At 34.7% G+C, this 21,390-nt stretch overlaps 1 protein-coding gene across 1 annotated transcript in view; it reads left to right on the top strand.

Moving 5' to 3' along the window:
- The window catches only part of LOC106871902 (mediator of RNA polymerase II transcription subunit 14), a 55,096-nt gene that overhangs the window by 15,982 nt on the left and 17,724 nt on the right, over positions 1-21,390 (top strand). Inside the window, exons 14-31 of the mRNA XM_089347623.1 lie at positions 1,019-1,050; positions 2,925-3,037; positions 4,356-4,424; positions 5,886-5,925; positions 6,859-6,984; positions 8,471-8,549; positions 9,538-9,697; positions 9,865-10,063; positions 10,738-10,784; positions 12,213-12,341; positions 13,626-13,702; positions 14,879-14,990; positions 15,639-15,687; positions 16,438-16,575; positions 17,643-17,734; positions 19,008-19,169; positions 19,600-19,674; positions 19,785-19,861. Of these exons, the coding sequence (XP_089203749.1) occupies positions 1,019-1,050; positions 2,925-3,037; positions 4,356-4,424; positions 5,886-5,925; positions 6,859-6,984; positions 8,471-8,549; positions 9,538-9,697; positions 9,865-10,063; positions 10,738-10,784; positions 12,213-12,341; positions 13,626-13,702; positions 14,879-14,990; positions 15,639-15,687; positions 16,438-16,575; positions 17,643-17,734; positions 19,008-19,169; positions 19,600-19,674; positions 19,785-19,861 (1,776 nt within the window). The remainder of the gene's footprint in view (positions 1-1,018; positions 1,051-2,924; positions 3,038-4,355; positions 4,425-5,885; positions 5,926-6,858; positions 6,985-8,470; positions 8,550-9,537; positions 9,698-9,864; positions 10,064-10,737; positions 10,785-12,212; positions 12,342-13,625; positions 13,703-14,878; positions 14,991-15,638; positions 15,688-16,437; positions 16,576-17,642; positions 17,735-19,007; positions 19,170-19,599; positions 19,675-19,784; positions 19,862-21,390) is intronic.

Genomic DNA, 21,390 nt, shown 5'->3' with positions numbered 1-21,390 from the left:
CCGAGTTAGATTCTGTATGATGTAGATTATCTCATTATTCTCAATATTTTGTTGGGTGAACTTTATCTTTCGTGTGTTTTTATTTATGTCCATTTCTTTCATGCTAGCACAGGTTGGATAAAAATGCTATTAAGATATTTGTTTAACAATAAGATGTCTTTCCTGATACTAATACTTGTTTTTCAAGTAAGGCATCTCTTATTTCACATGGCTTTGAAGGTATGAAGTACACTTCCCAGCCATGTGGCTTTTAGGTTTAGACCAATTGTGTGGATCAATCAAAGCTTTCTGGGTGAATTTGGTGACTGTCATATAAGTGTGTTTGTTTACTTCTGCAATCACTTATATGAAAGTGGTAGGTGTTAGTGTTTATTGTTAGCAAATCATTTGGGCATTTCATGCCTTTGAAGTCAGGTGGGACAAGTGTTCCCTTAATTGAAAAACAAGTATGGGTTAACTTCAGAAAAAGGCATCCAACTGTAAAACAATGCTTCAAATAATGTATTCATCCAATCCATGCAAGCAAGGAAAAGAAAGGATGTGAAATGAAAAAGAATATATGTGTATTATTCTTTAGCTAGAATAATACTGACCATGACTTAGAAGTTTCAGCCTGCTTAACCATACATGTATATGTGTACATATACCTATATATATATATATATATATATATATATATATATATATATATATATATATATATATATATATATATATATATATATATCCCTACATGTGTATGTATATAATATACACATATGCATACAAGGAGCTTCTTGTTAACTTGCACCTACCATATCCACTGACAAGGCTTTGATAGAAAACACTTCCATGTTTGGCATAGTGGGACTAAATCCAGATCCATGTGGTTGGTGAACTTCTCAACTGCACAGTTATACCTAAGTACCAGTTATATATTGGATTATATTAATGAGCTATAGATACCTTCATCTTCGGTAATAGTCAATGTTAATCAGCAATTATAATTGTACTAAAAGTACTTCTCTATCTATTTCAGAGATCAAATTAAAAAAGAAAAAGATAGCAGTGGTAAGAACTAATTTTTTTTATTAAATATTATTATTATTATTAATAATAATATAAATTCAATATAAACCTCTAATTCTAATTTTGCTGTCTTTAGATTAGCAATTTGAATATGAAGAAAACTTGCAAAAACATTCATGCTTCTATTTGAATTTCACAGTCGGAGTGGTTGGCATTAGGAAGGGCATCCAGCTGTAGAAACTCTGCCAAATCAGATTGGAGCCTGGTGTAGCCATCTGGTTCACCAGTCCTCAGTCAAATCGTCCAACCCATGCTAGCATGGAAAGCGGGTGTTAAACAATGATGATGATGTAAAATAATAATTGGCATTGATGAAATATTAAAATAGTTAAAGATTTATTTCTAAAATACAATTATCAAACCCCACAAAAATAACCTATTTTTGTATTTCATTCACACACCTGAGACTGTACTCCTTTTCACAGAACTTTTAGTTTGACTAATAGGCATACTTTAACTTGGCATCTCTATTTACATTTTATATTCCTTCATGTTTTTTTCAACCTTAACTTCAACAATCAGGCTTCTCTGGTGTTGCTCACTCTATTCCTACAAATATCTGAACTTTTCAGCATGGTATTAGTTTTATTAAAATTGAAAGAATTGATAACAAAGTTCTTAACATGTTAAATGGTAATTCATTTACATTATAAATAAATGATAATTCACTGGTGAGTGTGGTAGGACATCCAAACCAACCTGTACCAATTTCTTTTGGGTCTGCAAAGAAACATGAGGTCTAGTGTTGACTTGAAGGAAGACAATGTACTTCCTATTTGTCAGTCCTGGATGTTTTTCACCAATTGGGACCAATAATTATTTTAATTCAACATCTGATTTTGCAGAAGGATCTTGTAATACACAATGCCCTTCCAATCCTGTTAGATACAGAGTAGCTCCTTCTTTGGATAGTGACTGGCTCTTTTCTCCAGGATCCTTTTTGCTCCATATTATTGGAAACAGTCCATTTTTTTATCATCTGTGGTTGTTATTTTTCAAGATGAGTTGCTTTTTTTGTTGCATTTAAACTGAGATTCACAGCTGGAAATTTTTCCATTAAACTATGAGGCACTCAAACATCATTGTGATTCATGTATCCAAGTGTTTTAAAATGCTTCATAATGATCTTATGTAATATGTGCAGTATCTCTGCAATGTCTTGTGTCATGTGATCTGGGTTATTTTAGACTAGCATTTCAGTTTGGCCATCATCAATGGTTGTAGGTCTGCCTGAACATTCATAGTTTCCTGGTTTAAAATCTTTACTCCTAAATTTAGTGAACTACTTATGAACAGTCCTCTCAGCTATGACACCTCTATAAAGTGCACATATTTTTTGCTGTTTGTACAGTGCTTTTATCCTTTCTGGACATAAAAGAGTATCAAATCATGAAAATGTATCTCACTTTCCTCCATTTTCAATTTTGAAGTTAAAAAAAAAAAAATCATCTTTCCCAAAATATGTATGTCATATGGCTCTATCACATGAGAAACAAAATCACATTTTTAAACACCACCAGTTAAAAAACAGCAGTGGTTTATGTCCCATCCCATCATCATCATCATCGTTTAATGTCTGCCTTCATGCTGGCATGGGTGGGACGGTTTGAGAAGAGCTGGCCAGGCAGGAGCCTGCACCAGGCTTCTGTGACTGTTTTGGCAGGATTTTTACAGCTGGATATCCTTCCTAACACCAACCACTCAGCTATGGTTAAGGTCTTGTTAATGTAACTTTTTTCAGTTATTAAATGTTTGTCCCAGTATTTTAAGTGAACATTAAAATTTGTTAAACAGTCCAGTAATATGCCAATTAGCTAAAATGGTTGACAAATTGCTTTTAAAATTTCTTTAACTAGTTTATAAACTAAGTGTTCATGTATCAGAAGAAGATGAAGGTAAACCGTTACAGATAAGTCACATTCCACTCATGACTGTTGAGGAAGCTCGAAAAGTAGGATTATCCATAAGGGTAAGAATCAGAGACAAGCTTTTCTATATAAATATTGGATATTACTTTAATCTCCTCACATATCTATCTCTGTTTCTCTTCACACACACACACACACACACGTATGCATGCAATGTATGTCACCACTTTTTTTGTACTTTATCAAAGCTCCTTTTTTGTACTTTATGAAAGCTCATGGTTTCTAGGGGATAAAAAAGGACTTTACCTTGAACCTGGTAGCTGAATCACATACAAGCTGTTATACTTTTTCAAACTCTCTTGAAAAATAAATAAATAGAATATAATAAATAACATCAAGACTTTCATTGATTGTTGGCTGAGAAACGTTTGTACAGCTACTTGTCTTTACTTTATTGCAGCTAGACTAACTGTATAAATTCGAAGTGTTTTAGTGTTGTATTTGTGTAGCAGGTGACATGATCTGAGGTTGTATGTTGAAACAGAAGTGTCTACATCATTCAATAACCATTCTAGGGTAAAGAGTAAATACCCACTTCGGTCATGAATGACCATGGGATTGCACCTAGAATGTTACGCTCCAAGGCACAAGTCCAGGCAAAGTTATTTATGGAAGACCAGCAGTTGCACATGCATACAAACCTCCCCTCTCCACAGCAGGATGTTATCCAAGGGAAAGGTAAAAGCCGATACAGCTTGGTACCAGTGACATTGCAACTCATTACTACAACTGAGTGAACTGGAGCAACATGAAATAAAGTGTCTTGCTCAGGAGCACAACACACAGCCTGGTCCAGGAACTGAACTCACTATCTCATGATTGTGAACCCGATGTTCTGTTCATTGAGCCAAAAGCCATTCTAACTATTTAATAATATACCAAGCTGTTAAATTCACTATAAATTTAACAGCTCTCTATTATAAAATGGCATTGTGCTTTCACAATATCATTACTAGATAAATGTTATAAGTCTGTAACTCTCGAAGATCAAGTTGTGGGTCTACATAGACAGGCATTAAGAACCTACAATAATCATTGTTATTACTCAGCTTTTCTCAATTTGTAAGTGTATCTGCTGTAATGTATGCATGTGTATCCAAATTTGCTGTCATATGTTCTAGATGTAAGTTAACTAAAACAAAAAATATAGCTTTACTTTGTACAATACAGATGGTTTGTAATCCGTGTTTATTTTTGAGAAGTAGCAGAAATGTTGCTAAAGCATCATAATGGATTACTCATACAGATTGTTTCTACATTCTAAAATTGTTAGCTTAAAGTGTATAGTGTAAGCTTCATCTGTTTTTGTAATTGAAATATACAAGAAATGTGTTATATATTTTGTACCTTTCATTGTAGAGTGAACATCTCTCCATTGAGAAACTCATCATTCAAACAATTGAAGTCCGTACTCATGCTAAACTTAAGGTAAGTCCTTTTTACTTTTAGTTACCAATCTCACCATCATGATCATCATCATCAATGTTAGATACCTTCTTTGTGTCTTTGTTCATGTCAACAATTACCTGTCCAAAGAATTTTTTACTGTATATTTTGCTCATTCCTATCATTTGAACATATTATTTTTTTTTAATACCTACATTATACAACTGTGTTTTTTTTAATCATTTTTCTCTCAAAGTGTTAGGAGTCTCAGATTTTCTTTGAAGAGGAGTATCTGTTTAAACATTTTGCAGCAATTAATGTATCAGTAATTCTTTTATAAAGTCTGAACACCATATTTATGAATTTAGATAAGGTAACACTTGTCTTTGTCAATTGGTGTGAATTTATATATTGGCATACTAAATGTGGTTAAAGTTTTGTTTCGTTGACATTTATGTTTGAAATATCTTTGCATCTCTAGGCATGAGATTTAGGTAATGAACCTAGAAGGGCAGGACAGATATGAAAATGATTTGCTAGCTAAGTGAAGTTCTTCTGCAAGAGGAAAGCAAAATGAATTACCGATAATGATGGGAATAGAATCAGTGATGGATGTTATGAAGAAAAATGGGGTGCAATGGCTTGGTCATGTGCTGAGGAAAGATGAAGGTGACTGGGTGAGAGGAGTGCTGAAAATGATTATGGAAGGTAATAGATGAATAGGAAGACCCACAAAGATGGGGATGAAATAAGGGTAGAGTGGTTATGGTGAAGAGGGCAAAATGGAGATTAACTCCTGTTTTTGCTGGTAAAATAGCCTTAAAATGCTTGTTGTGTCTTTGATTCTGAATGGAGATATGTAGGCAATCTGGTTTATAAATTAGATCGTCAAAAGATAAATTTGCCCTTTTGCATACAGTAAGCTACTCCAAGGTGGTACTCACTATCTGAATTTATTTTAGTCCAAAGTATTTTTTTCAAAAATTGCATCATATGTTTCATCTTTTAGAGCATTGTTCTTGAGAACTTTTATGTCAAAGATTAATGCATTTTACCTAACATCAAAGAAAGAAGACTATTACAGTTAAAACCTGCTTAAATTGGAAACTTTCTAACATTTAAAAGTTGAATTAAAATTTTTCATGTGTCCCAGATTTTCATAATGTTAGAACATAACTAGCAAATTCATGCATCTGTACTCTCTCTCTCTCTCTCTCACACACACACATACACACACGAGTGCTGAAAACTCCCTGGCTTAAGGTAAAAGAAAATACAGGTGGATCAGTTAATTATGATTTTATTCAACATATTCCACTCTCAGATTCACACATCTATTGCAGCAGTCTTTCAGTTTTTCTAAGCCCTGTTAAAGAACTTGGAAGGTTGGGCCTCCAAGCAGGCCTTTCATGATACCCTTAAAGCCAGGAACTTTTCAGCACCCCTTCATATGATGTTTCCTATTAATGACTTGTTTTTCACAATATTTTTTTTATTCTTCAGGAGTTTGCTAAAGATCTTCAAAAGTATGTTGATGGTCCCTGTAAGTAATCCTTTCATTTTTGTTTTCAAATTATGCTTTTGTAAAATAAACTTTGCTTTCCAATGTTTTTTTATAAATTATATTTTTGTCTAGAATTCTAGCTTATAAATTCTCTCTCTTCCCATTGTCTGCTATAGCTAACATGTCTGTGGCTAGGAAGTTTGCTTTGTGACCAAGTGTTTTGGGGATTCTTGTATGGCACCATGTGAAAATGTTTTCTACTAAAGCCTCAAGAGTTAACTTAAAACTTGGTTTAACACCATTATATGGTCTTGGGGTGCTTTAACTGTAGCCCCCTCTGTTGCAAGCATTTGGAACAGATCTTTTTGAAAATAACTTCCTCCTTTCCTTCCACAAATCTCAGTAGCTCTGAAAAAGGTTATTGTCCCTGCCCTTCTTTTCACAAATTCATAATACATGCATGCATGCACATTCATGTAACAAAGATGTCAATTTCAGTTACATAGTTCTTAATACTGCTTTATATGTTTTGGAAATTTCTGAACATCTACATAATGCAAATTTTTATTTAACCCTTTAGTATTTAAACTGGCCATATCCAGCCAAAATAGTCAACTTGCTTTATATTTAAATTGGCCATATCTGGCCCTTCACACCCATCATACAATGTCATTCTAAAAATAATCTATTACATTGTTGAAATCTCTAAGCTAGTAGATAATTTAGGAACAATTCAAAACAATGTGAATAAAAAAGGATTACATTAGACAGAGTAATCTGAATACTAAATGGTTAAATAAATTGAAATATAAATGATAAAATATTGCATGAAAACTATAAAATTGTCAGTAAAGGTTTTTTAGGAAACCTAGAAGTGATAGTAATCATGATTTCTGTCCTGATCATGCTATATGACATGCATTTGAAAAATAATAGTATTTAAAGCATTTATTTATTATTGCTCGTTTTTAGGTGAAATCAAAGATGTTCCAGCTGTTCTCCATGTACCAGTCTTAAATCCATTCACTTCTGCTGAAGTTTTGCGTGTTGCTATTGATATCCAGCGAGGAACATTCTTAACATCAGTACCTTGCTCAAGTAAGACCTTAGATCATTGTTAACCATTACTGAAAATATTCGCGTTGAAACTTCTGGGTTCTGAATTTAGATCCCTTTTGTGTTTCATTCTTTTGGGATGGATAAATTCTTATAACAGACTGAAGGTAAAATCTGACACCTACCTATTCCCCTATGGATGTTGGTCTGATATCATTCAATATGCTTTCTGTTATATAGTTCCAGTTGAAAACAGATGATGTGTACTAAATGAAAAGGGATGGTAATTATAATAGTAAGTTGTAATTGTAAGAGATGTTAGAAAGTTTGGCTGCATCCAGAGAATGACTCACAATAGTTAGTGTTGGACGAAGAGAAACTACTCTGAATCCTCTCGCCTACATGAAAGAAATTTGAGAAACAAGTTGGTGATTCTAATGACTAAGGCTCTATTCTTGTTCCTTTTTAAACTTCTTTTATATATATATATATATTACCATTTTGAGCGTGGCCGTTGCCAGTACCGCCTGACTGGCTCCCGTAGGATTTTCGAGTGAGATCGTTGCCAGTTCCCCTGGACTGGCTTGTGCGGGTGGCACATAAAAGACACCATCCGGTTTCACCAGTCCTCAGTCAAATCGTCCAACCCATGCTAGCATGGAAAGCGGACGTTAAACGATGAGGATGATGATGATGATGATGATGATATATATATATATATATATACTTACTATTTGAATATATATATATGGTTCCGGGTTCATTCCCACTGCGTGGCACCTTGGGCAAGTGTCTTGTACTATAGCCTCAGGCCGACCAAAGCCTTGTGAGTGGATTTGGTAGACGGAAACTGAAAGAAGCCCGTCGTATATATATGTATATATATATATGTGTATGTGTGTGTATATGTTTGTGTGTCTGTGTTTGTCTCCCCAGCATCACTTGACAACCGATGGTGATGTGTTTCCGTCCCCATAACTTAGCGGTTCGGCAAAGAGACCGATAGAATAAGTACTAGGCTTCCAAAGAATAAGTCCTGGGGTCGATTTGCTCGACTAAAAGGTGGTGCTCCAGCATGGCCGCAGTCAAATTACTGAAACAAGTAAAAGCATATATATATATATATATATATATATATATATATATATATATCATTATCATCATCATTATTGTTTAACTTCTGCTTTCCATGCTAGCTTGGGTTGGACGGTTTGTCATGGAACTAGCTACCAGGGAGCTGTCCAGACTCCAACTGTTTGTTGTGGCATGATTTTTATGCCCTTCCTAATGCCAACCACTTAACAGAATGTGCTGGGTGCTTTTTACGTGCCACTGGCACGGATGCATTTGTGCAGCACCAGCATGGGTGCTTTTTAGGTGGCACTGACACCTGAGAGGACAAGCCTGTATGTGTGGAAGACAGCAATTTTACTTAAGATAATGCTTCTTATCAAGTACAGCAAATTGCCACATCTCCCGGTCTCTTGTCATTTCCTATATATATGTTTTTCATCATCTTTTATTTCAGATCATCCTGTCATTCAAGAAATTGAAGAAAACCTTAATGGGGAAAGAAGACACCTTGATAAACAAATTGCCAAACTGAGGTATGTTCCAAATATTATGGTCAGTAATCTGTTTCATGCTAATTATATATCATAGTATTAATTGTAATGGCTTGTACCAGATGTTTACACTAAGTTCAAATTACTTAGAGCGGACACTGTCTTTAATTTTTCACCATCATCATTTAATGTCCATCTTCCATCCTGGCCTCGGTTGAAGGACTATGTTGAGCTCCTGGTTTCTGTGACTGGATGACCTTCCTAATGCCAACCACTTAGAGTGTACTGGGTGCCTTTTTCATGGCACCAGCACCAGTGAAGTTGGCATGTAACTCGCAAGACCTATCATAAAGCTACTTCTCAGCTGAGTGGGTGTCTTGTAGAAAGGCAACTTTTATGTTGAAATTTAAAGTATCTTAAACAGGTTTCTTGCTTCGAAAGAGGTACAATGTTACTTTGCATTATATAAGAATGGATGAGAGTAATTGATGTGGGATTTGAGAGAGATAAAGACGGTGGTGATGAGGTACCAGAACCTATCCTGAAGGTACGAGAAGGTGAGTAGAAGAGAGTGTGAAGACCGGTCAGTAGGTATAGGTGGGTAAAGCTTACACACACACACGTCTTTCAGATTGCCTCAGAAGGAATTGGTTGGTCTGGGCTTATAATAGAAGTTACTTGCCCAAGGTGCCACACAGTGGGATTGAGCCACATGATTGAGAAGCAAACTTCTTGACCATGCAGTCATCATCAACACATTATGATAAATTATATTTTAACTAATTTCCGGTGCAACCAATTTTGTTTTTTTTTCTCCAACAATTGCCCTCTATGAGACTAGTGCCCAGTGATAGTTAACTATTTACTTTGTTATGAGTTAATACAATAGAAAGATGTTTTAATTTGTTTTTGTTTGTTACAGTTACAGTTTGAACAGTTTTTTTGCTTTTTTTTTTCCTGAAGTTTGATATTTGAAATAATATTATTTCAGAAAACATTTTCACTTTTTTTTTTCTTTTCTTTTAACCAGATCAGAATTAGCTTTACTGCGGTGTGAAAAGTCTGTCCAACAGCTCCCTGCCAGCAGCCATCGCCAGTTGCCCTTTATAAACTTTGCTGGCCATGCCCTAGAGTCACTCTCGAAACACAAGTTGTATGTTCGAGTTCCCAAGCAGACTTCATATGCTGTGGTATGTGTACAATTGAATCTTCTTATCAAACTTCATCAAAGTTTGGTGTGTTTTCTACAAAATTTAGTTACAAAAGATTTATTATGTTAACATAAAAGAATATTTTGTATATCATATAATAGAATATGATCTTATTATGATCTTATTATGAATATTTTCTCTTAAAGGTTGTCGAAGTGGAGGATGTTCCTCCAAAATCATTTGTCTACAAATACTACCTTCTAGAGATGGCTACTGCCAGTACTGAAAATACTGACAACACTTTAGTTGAAGATAATGGAGCTGTGAAGCCATTCCTGAAAGCCAAACATCTTACACCTATTAACATATTTTCATTGACTCATGGTCCATATGCTACTGTTTTTTGTGAGTATCTTTTCTCATTTTGCATCCATTTAATTTAGCTGTGTCTCTGTGTTGTTTTGTTGTGAGAACGTGTGAAACAACTGTTACAGATTGATGACTTGTTGAAACACAAAATATTGAATATTTAATTCATATTCAAATGAACTGTGCATTGTATAAGAAAAAGCTTATGACTGTGGAAAGAATTAATTGGTCAGACTTACCAAAATTCATACAAAATGTAATTTCTGTCCATCCTAATCTGTTTTAATGTTGAGATATTTTAGTGGTGATTTGTGTGCAATAAATTGGTTATACAATATGCCAAATATTTTAACACTTATTTTATACAATTCCTAATAATATTTAATTAAAAATATATAACAGAATTTTTTGAGCATTCAACAACTCTGAGGGCCCATCCAAGTAAAATAGGAATTAAAGGGATCCATTAGTAAAAAAAAAATGGTTGAGAACTGCTACTTTATATGGTAAAACTGTGATAGTCTGAGGACAGTAGTTGTAGTTGTTAAATCTACTGACTTGAAATGTCAACCAATTGTTTAGCTTTGTTTCAAAGAATGTACTCAGTAACTGTTGGATGTGCATGTGTATAATAAGAAAGGATGTGTAAAAGTTACTGATGTGAACATGAGAATGTTCAGGGTATTTTAATTGTGTTTTTATTTCTTAAGCTGAAGGCGATGAATTGGAATTGGACAGTCTGTCAAGAAAGCGAAAGGTAAGTTAGTTCCAAACATTGAAACTGAATTATAACTTCTAAATCAAATGGAAATTGTAGTTGTGATCCCCATGCAGGTGGCACATAAAAAGCACCGTCCGAACATGATCGATGCCAGTACCGCCTTGACTAACTTCTGTGCCGGTGGCATGTAAAAAGCACCGACCGATCATGGTCGTTGCCAGCCCCCTCTGGCCCCTGTGCTTGTGGCACGTAAAAAGCACCCACTACACTCTCAGAGTGGTTGGCATTAGGAAGGACATCCAACTGTAGAAACGCTGCCAGATCAGACTGGAGGCTGGTGCAGCCTCCTGGCTTCCCAGACCCCAGTTGAGCTGTCCAACCCATGCCAGCATGGAAAATGAATGTAAAACAATGATGATGATAATAATGAGATGTAAAGTGTTTGGCATTTGGATGGGCATCCAGCTGTAAAAACCATGTCAAAGCAGACCTCGCTGGTGCTGATGCCACATAAAAAGCATCCTTTCCACTCTTTAAAATGGTTGGTGCTAGGAAGTGCACCCAACCATAGAAACCATACCAAAATAGATAATGGAGCTTTGTGCTGTCTTGTGGTTTGCCAGCTCCTGTCAAACTGTCCATCCCATGCCAGCATGGAAGATGGATATTAAATGATGAAGATGAGATGCAGTTTTTAAGTATTTGATAATTTTATATCAATTATTACATCATCTAATTTTATATCAAATTATTATATCAGCTATTGAACACACACATCTGAGTTCCAATCTCATGATAGCAGTTCTCTCTTGCTTCCCTTTTCATGATTCAGCCAACGACAAAATGACATATTTGCCTTTATTTCTAAAAAAAACATCTATATACAAGGAAGCCAAATATAGGGAGTTTTTTTTCACGTGTATATGCAAGTAAATCAGTAAATAAACCTGTCAGTTTTGACAATGAGTACTCTAGTTGTTCAATCAGTTACAGTATATTTTAATGAGTCTATAATTCAAGTCCCTATGTATTTCACAGATCCTTAAAGTAAAGAAGATTAGCATAGCACTATGTATGACTAGGCTGGCCCTTTGAATTATAAGTTACAATCATCTGAGAAGCTTACAGTTTCATTCACAAGGCTTGGGTTGACCCCAGGTTATTTTAGAAGACAATTCTAAAGCTCTGTGTAGTAAGATAGAACTAAGGTCACCATAACTCCAAAATGAACTGTTTCACTATTCAGCTACATTTGCATGCTGATACATATGTACACTATTGAATACACTCTTATCATTTAATTGCTGTATATTTTTCTAGTTGAGTGTGACCAATATGGACAGTTCTTTGAATACCCCAGTGAAGTACCATATTTCTTTTTCTAGTTCTCTATCAGATTTTCTTACATTTTTAATTATTTTCTTACATTTTTTCTATTTTATTTCTTTTTATGTATGTATGCAGTTGCTGTTGGGTGATCAAGAGGGGCCACCAGCTAAGATGAGGAAAGAATCTCCTTATTTTGTTGCCCCATTAGCATTCTTGTTGGCTCATTGTGAGGAAAAGCTACCATTTGTTTCTTTAACTGAAGAGGTTGGTTCTTTTTTTTTTTTTATCATTTCATTTCTTTGAGTGATGGTAATATAGCCATCTGCATTAAGTGTTAAATTTTCTAAAGCATAAAAATGGCTTTATGGTTAAAGTGCTTGTCTGTTGAACACACAGATTTGAGTTCCAGCCTCATGGTAGCTGCTCTCTCTTGCTTCCTTTTTTATGATTCATTATTACCTCAACATAAGATGGCTAACTGGCAGAATTCTTAGCATGCCAGGCAAAATGCTTAGTGTCAATTCATCTGTCTTTGTGTTCCGAGTTCAAATTTTGCTGAGGCTGACTTTGCCTTTCATCCTTTTGGGGGTCGATAAAATAAGTACTGGTTTAGTACTGGAGTTGATGTAATCAACTTACCCCTCCCCTGAAAATTGCTGGCTTTGTGTCAAAATTTGAAATCATAACAACCTCAGCATATTGGAAAGACAAAATGACACATTTGCTTCTATTTCAACAAAAGCTTCTAATTTAAGGGAAAATGGTTGTCAAACACAAAATACATACACACACAAAAATGGCAGTTGGCTGCACTAAATTGTTTAGTCACCAGTTTTATTGTCTTCTCTTGATTGTTTCATTTACACTCCATCAGTGTACATCTTTTTTTTCATGCTTCCAAGCTCTCTGTTTGATTTTATCTCGCTCTGGAGAGAGACAAAACAGATTGGATTAAGTAGTTTTATCCTAGAATAAGCATGATACTTGATGCAACAAAATTACTGGTTTTTATAAAAATAGTTTATATCTTAATTTCTTTATGATATATTTTATATCATCATCATCGTTTAACATCCGCTTTTCATGCTAGCATGGGTTGGACGATTTGACTGAGGACTGGTGAAACTAGATGGCTACACCAGGCTCGAATCTGATTTGGCAGAGTTTCTACAGCTGGATGCCTTTCCTAACGCCAACCACTCGTTAGGAAGGGCATCCAGCTGTAGAAACTCTGCCAAATCAGATTGGAGCCTGGTGTTGCCATCTGGTTTCACCAGTCCTCAGTCAAATCGTCCAACCCATGCTAGCATGGAAAGCGGACGTTAAACGATGATGATGATGATATACTGACACTGTTAGCTATTTCAGTTTTTGTCAGGATGGCTTCAGTGACTGAATCTATGGCTAATATTCAAGAAAATGTTATTGAACCAAAATGAAACATTAATAAATGTTTTATATTTAGGATTTATTCCACTATTGTCATTTTTTTTTTCTTTGTGTTTCTCAGGGGTAAAAAACTTTAATTGATTTTGATATAATTTGCAGCTAACAAGAAGAAATATTCCACATCAAGGTATCCAAGTAGATGGTGAAGGTAGCTGTATGACCCTCACAATAATGGAGTAAGTCTTTTACACTTTTTGTTTAACAAAAGATGCCTTTCTCTCTCTCTCTCTCTCTCTCCCTCTTCACACACACACACATTCTATATTTGATAGAAAAGTAAATAAATAGTTAGTCATATCTCTTTTTTCATGAGAAATTTTTGTACCTTATATTACTCAAGGATTGCAACTAGTTGAATCAATAGCATACTAGCCTATCAGCAGTTCATATCCTATAAATGGTATTGCATAACTCTAAGTAACCTGGTATGCAGTGTTGTATGTTGCTACTATGTGAAGTAACAGTGCAGCATTGTGTAGTGTTTAGTTACCTATTTACAGCTCGGTGGACTAAGTTGTGGAGAGTGGAGTATCTGAAACTGTGGCAGTTGACCAATCCTTTATTGACTTATCCATCTATGGTTATCACTGCTACATTGTATAATGTTAATTATTGAGATAAACTTGTTTTTTTTTTCCTTTTAAGCTCGTCCTGTGTTTATTTTTTTTTTTTATAGTTAATCAGTTCAACACAGAGAAAAGAAAATCTGTTCATTAGACAAATCTTAATTAAATGCGCACTCAAGATCTATTTACTTCAGTTGCATCTATGCTTAATTACCAACCCTGATTGGATGAACTAAGTAGATCAACTGTAATCACCACCTGAAAATAGAGATAAACTAGTGAACTGTGTGCAAAGTTATCATGACTTACCCTGTGTCCCATTGCAGAAACTCTACTCTGAACCACATCTTTACTAGAGGTAGTTCAGTGCTGAATGAGCAAACTTATCAAAAGCATTCTAGTTATAATCAGACTGTTCTTTATTTCATTTAATGTTCATTAAACATTATCTAATGTTTTCTTCCTTTTGAAAGCCAGTAAAGAGAGAGAGAGAGATTTGGCTGCTATTTCTAGCATGTTTAACAACTCGCTTGTTGATTCACAGTAATTTTCTTTCTGTATATTAACAGGAGCTATGAAATATTTTAGGGGTTAATTTTTTATTTATCCAAAGAAATCTAGATTAAGCTTAAAAGTAAAATCAGGTAATTGCTTCTGATATAGTCAAAATTCAGTTCTTCAGTGTTGGCTGGCCATCTGTTAATCAAAATAGTGATAGATTGAAACTGAACATGCTTTTTCACTTTAATGACAATAACTTTATCATTGTGTCTAAATTGCTTTCAGTTTGCCAAATTGTAAAGGTTGTACACCGGAAACCATGGATGAATTAAGAAAGAATTTATTATCTAGCAAATTCAGGATTCAAGTTCGTCCAACAAGGAACTGGATTGTTGAGGTAAGACTTCATTTAAGCCTGAACGATCACAAGAACTAGTATTAGCTAAATATTGAAATTAACTTTTAGCACTTTTGTGTGCATGCTTGTGTGCATATCAGCCATAGATTGAGAGAAATTCAGAAGGCTGCAAAGGCTAGAAAGAAATGAAAGAAACATAATCCAATAGATGTGCAGTGTTAATATGCATGAGCACCAGAATACAAATGAGTTGAGAGATAACCTGGTTATAGGAAGAATTAAGTGTAGTGTACAAGAGAGAATGCTGTGCTGGTAAGGGGATGTAATGTGTATAGAGAATGACTGCTGCATAAAGAAGTGCTAAGTTAATGTAACTTGTGGAAGTGGGAGATAAGGAAGACTTGAGATGAAGTGGGACTGACCTAAAGATGCTGCATCTCACAGAAGAGATGACAAAGGACTGAGCTGATTGTGGTGCTGCAGAAGAGCCTGGCACGAGGTTAATATTTGCTGTCTGCTAAGTGTTCATCATACATCTTGCTGTCCCTCTCTTCACCTAACATCATGTATATCCTTTGAAACCTCCATCATCCTATCGCTTCCCATGATTGTCAATATCTCTTGTGTTTTCTGAATGTTTTTCTTCCTGCCTAAAATACTATTGTTGTTAACTTTTTGTCTTTTTAGTTTGTTTTCACCAACTGTCCAATCAAAACTACTAGTCCAAAAGAACAAGGTAAATTCTTTCCAAATCTTGAAGTATTTTGTATCATTTGTTTTTTTAAATTGAAATAAAAAGACATTAAATTTATTCTTAAATATTTGTTAACTAGGATAACTCTTGATGAAACAAAATATTTATGATTCCCTCTAGACATTAACTGTGTAGACTTTACGATAGTGTTTGTGTCTAAGAGTGCTTGTGGATGCTATGAGCGAAGTCCTAGTGTGATGATTCTCTAAAAATAGTAAGCTGGGTGAGTGGTTAGCTATTAAAGGCAATGATTGATGTGTATAAGAGAGGTAGATAACCACCCTGACCTAGACGTAGTGTGAACAAGTAGTTGATGAATTTTGGGTGAAAAAGTTTCATACTATTCTTAAAAAATACCCATGATGTAGAATTGATGTCTTTGAATCAAATGCCATAATGTAATCTGTTAAAACATTACTATCAGTTTAGCTATGTCACCATTGTTATTGACATGTTTGCTCATGACATTAAAGCAGTCTTGGGCAAACTGCAGGCTGTGCAACTTTCTGAATGGCATGCCTAATGAAAAATTACCATGAATGTTTTTACTAGTGTGGCTCACCTCATGATGAACCATGTCTTTTGCAGCCTACTTCTTGAAAGAGGCTTACCATGCCTGCATTAAAAAGTATTGTGGTTCTTTTTTACTGTCTTTATTTGTATTTTACAACCCAAATACATTGTAATAGTGGATAACTAAAATATTCACTGCTGCACTCTTTTCTCTTTTAGGTCCCATACAACGAGTTTATTTCTCCTTTGATCTCAACACGGACCAAGCCAGTAAAACTGTTCAAGACCTTCTTGATGAGTGGACCTTGGTAGCTAACCTGTATCAGGCAGTTTATAATTTTTCACATTTTTTTAATGGTAAGCAAATTGATTTACAATAATAACTTGATCTCTATTTAGTATTGTATATTACCATTTTATGTGTACTATAAAATTTTTACCTTGCAAATGTATGCTGTCAAGAGAATATAATTTTTCTTTTTGTACTGAAGGGAGGTTAAAAGTCCATAACTGGTAGATTACAACAGTGAAGCTATTTTGATTTTAAATATTTATTCTTCACATTGCAGCAGGACATAAACATCATCTATTAGATACTGAAGTTTAGATGTTAGAGGCATAGGAAAAGATTAAAGAAATGCAAACAAACTGTGAAACTCCATTTTTTCAGTGTACTGTTATACTTTTCAAGATATGTTATTCTTTACAGTTTGTCAGTAATTTGTAGGATTTTTAACCTTCTGATTTCATATCTTCTATAAGTGTTGGGGTGGTGGTGTTCTGTTTAATTTGATTCACTTTAACAAATTTGCAACATAACACAGGTTTTAAATAGAAAGCAGTTGCATAATTAAATAATTTTTGTTTATTAAAAGAAATCAAAAATATATTTGATGTAATGTTATTTGATATATAAAATAACAAGTTATGATTCTCTATGAATTGTCTTTTTCCTCATCATATTATTGTTATTGAATTGAAATGTAAGATTATGGGAATGAAGCTTTTAATGCATTTTTTCACTTTAGTAAAGAAAATTTTGACCTTTGGATGAGATGCAAATATCACATCTTTTCACTCAACTAAATTTCAGTTCTAAAATTAACTTGTAGCATGATCTGTATGACTAAGGCAGCCATACTGTTTATGCTGAATTTCATCTTGGTCAACAATGAAATGTAATTTGAATGTTTACTCCCTAATGCTGCTTGCATTTTGTCACAATGAGATTAATTATTTAAAGTAGCTGCTGAGCAAATTTGCAAACACTATGATATTGTTGGTACAAGTAATTATCATCTAGCAAATTAACATATTGAAGATTAGAAACATTCTATTTTTATGTAATGTCTATTCCTATATACCTTTTGAGAAATATCTCTGTAATATTGATTTTGTTTGATATATGTCTCTGGCAATTCCAGATAGCAGGACAGGTTTACAGAAACTGATTGAAGTACGGTCTTATAACTACAGAAAACTGACCATTGTTTATGGAGTTACTCAGACAAGTCTTGTAAGTTCAAAGTTTCTAAGCATTTCATACAGAGAGAAAGAGGGAGAACAGCTAATTCTGATTTAATAACTGGAATATTTTTTACCTGGCTATTGCTTGGTCACTATATATTTAACTAGAATATATGATACCTTCTTAGACCCCTTTTATGAAAGTGGTACTATAAAATAGATTACAGCTATCAAGGATTATCTTAGAATTTGCTTCTAGGTTCACTACATTCTACATGTGAAATTGTTAATGCAAGAAATGACTTACAATTATGTCCTTGATGGCTATATTAGGTAAATCTCGATTCTTGAGGATTCTAAATTATTGGTAGAATTTAGTCTTTCTCTTGTCATTTGCCATGAATGTTGCATCAAGTTGGAAGAAACCTTTCAGAAAGTATGTAAACTTTTCGAATTTTGAATTTTACATAGATTATGATCTAGAGTTGTGATATTAGTGATGGAATAAACTCTCTTGAATAGTAGTTATCTAGCAAATAAATGCTATAGAGCAAAGCATATATGTTTTGCATGTTGGATTTATCAGGTATTCATACCCAGGAGATTAAACCCCCAAGTATTTTTTCTCTATTTAATGACTGAAGAAATACGATATGAATATTGAATTAGAACCTTTTTCCATATTCTCCTGTTAACTATCTTTCTGATAGTCATTATTATAATATTTGTATTCATATAAATTGTAGACATTCTGAAAGTTATCAGATGTTTATTGAATCAATACCTGAAGCTTGCAGGAAAAAACCGTGGTTAAGAAGTTTGCTTCTGAACCTTGTGATCTCAGGTTCAGTCCCACTGTGTAGTACTTTGAGCAAGTAACTTCTACTAAGGCCCCAGGCAAAAACAAAGCCTTGCCAGTGAGTTTGGGAGATGGAAACTGAAAGGAGCTCTTCATATGTATGTGAATGTGCCTTCAACTTGATAGCATGTAATAGTTGTAAATGAGCATCACTGTCATACAAGCAATGTTTTTTCCAGTCTTCTGGGAAAAACATGACTACCAATGGGAAAATATTACCTTGCTTGGAAACGAGGAGGGTTGGCAACAGGAAGGGTATCCAGCCATAGAAAATCTGCCTCAACAAATTCTGTCTGACCCATGCTAGCATGGAAAACTTGATGTTAAATGATGATGAAGATAATGATTTTGCCAATATAGAACTTTAATTGATATCTGATCTATAGTTTTTCTTTCCTATAAATTGAAAACAAAAATCATTTTATCATTTTTATGCTAAAAAAATTTTTTTCTTTGCTTACAGGTAAACATAGCTTGGCGAATAGACACTAAGTCTTTCCATCTCACTCTAGGAACATGTGGTCAAAATGCATCCACTATCAACCCCCATGTTTTAGTAATCACCCAGCTTCAAGAGGAGCTTAATTGTGCTAATAGTACAGATGCAGTTGCTAATTTGGTTCAAGTAAGTACTATTATAACTATTTATTGCACTTCTAAACTGAAAACAAACTTTTTCCCAAAATATTTTTTTGCTAATGGTGAATAACCCTGAATACCTAATGTGTTGTGTATGGTCAGTCACTTTATTTTTAGATGGGACTGAATAAAATCTCAATATGTAAATGACCAAGTGTAAATATTTTTCTTGTGTGGATTAGATTCTGGGTTGTCTTTCATTCTTGTAAAGTGGAAAGAATTTGTGGGGATTGCTTACTTTGGTATTATTTGGTTTTCTTCATAGGTAACTTAATTAGGCTTGAATAAGGCTTAAATATTGGTGTCTAGTTTTGGGAGGTTCTGTGGCATTTAATATACCATTTCTATATATTTCTGTGAATTTAATGTTTGATTCTTTTCTGTCAAATCATTTTTCTTTTCCTTTTTTATTTCAGTTACTGAATGATACATGGAGTCCTTTAACATCAATAAATAAATTAAGCACCTCTCCATTATTGGGTGGTTCGACTGTAAGTGTCACAAATTCTTGGTATTTTATTTGTCTTTTGTTTATTACTCAGTGTTGTAAGAAACTATAGAACTACTTGAAATTATAACTATTGTTATCTTCTATTTACAGCATCCAAAGCAATCTATGCTTAGCTTCACTATTATACCACAGTCAACAACACATGTTAGAATTACCTTTCGCAATGTGTATCCTTTTCTTTTGAATAATTTTTCTTTTACATTGATATCTTTATGCTTATATACCATCATATCCTGATTCATCATCTGTTTTCCTTGTTGACATGGGTTGGAATGCTTGACAGGAACTGCAAAGACCAGGGCTGTAACAGGTTCCATAGTCTGTTCTGGCCTGGTATCTATGGTTGGTTGTCCTTCTTAATGCCAACTACTTTACAGAGTGTAGTGGGTGCTTTTTTACATGGAACTATCTTCAGTGCCTTTTATGTGGTACCAGTACCAGTGCTTTTTAGCATTTTGATGTTATCATTAAATCCTGGCACTCAGTGATAGACTGGTTTTAACAAAATTCTTTACATTACATACTGCCAGACTAGTCCATGTTTACAACTGGATTCCTTTATTAACGCTAATAACTCAACCTTGAAGTAGTTCTGAGCAAAGTTACCTTGTTGTAGTGGAGGCACAATGCCTAGTGACATTTGAACTGATACTGACCTTTGTAGTCGAGTATCTAAAATGATGCCACTAGCCTGTGCTTGTGCCACGTAAAATGCACTGAATCCACTCTGCTGGGTGGTTGGTGTTAGGAAGGGCATCCAGCTGTAAAAATCCTGCCAAAACAGTCACAGAAGTCTGGTGCAGGCTTCAACCTGGCCAGCTCTTGTAGTACCGTTCCACCCATGCTAGCATAGAAGACGGACGTTAACCGATAATAATGATGATGATGATGGTGAGTTTACTCTTTTGCATGTGTTCATGCCAAGTTCCTGTTTCATGCTCCCTATGTGCCTTCCTCCTACCAGTCTTGGAGGCTCTGTAAAGAGTCTTGGGCATAGCCCACAGCCTTCCTGCTTGGTAGTAGATGGCACAGGTGTGACTGTGTGGTAAGAAGTTTGCTTCCCAACTACATGGTTCCAAGCTCAGTCCCACTGTGTGACACCTTGGGCAAGTGTCTTCTGCTATAACCACAGGCCAACCAAAGCCTTGTGAGTGGATTTAGTAGATGGAAAGTGAAAGAAGCCTCTTTGTGTGTGTATGTGTGAGTGTGTGCATGCGCGTGTATTTGTCCCCCACCACTGCTTGACAACCAGTGCTGGTTTGTTCATGACCCCATAACAGCAGTTTGGCAAAGTTATGAGGACAAATTGACCCCAGTAATTATTTTTTAAGTACCAGGTTTAAGAAATAATTTCAGGAGTCAATTTGTTCAGCTAAACCTTTCAAGTCTGTGCCCCAGCATGGCTGCAGTCTGATAAGAGGTAAGTAAAAGATAAAAAATACAAGAAAGGTGGCAGAATTAATATAGTAAAAAGTTGCTATATTTTCTAAAATCTTTCTATGTTAACATCTGTGCTTGCATGGGTCAAATGAAAGTATGTTGTTGAAAGAAAATCATGGCATTAGAGGTGCTAATCTTGAAATAGTAGACCTGACAAAGACCATGACAGGTGCAGAGATCTTCCTATTCCTCGTGAGCATGGAAAAGTGAACATAAAACTAATGAAGTTTCTTCTACAAATATAGATTTTCTTCAT

The sequence above is a fragment of the Octopus bimaculoides genome, chromosome 2 (genome assembly GCF_046866305.1).
Source record: "Octopus bimaculoides isolate indiv1 chromosome 2, ASM4686630v1, whole genome shotgun sequence".
NCBI lineage: Eukaryota > Metazoa > Mollusca > Cephalopoda > Octopoda > Octopodidae > Octopus > Octopus bimaculoides.
This window is presented reverse-complemented; position numbering and strand designations above follow the sequence as displayed.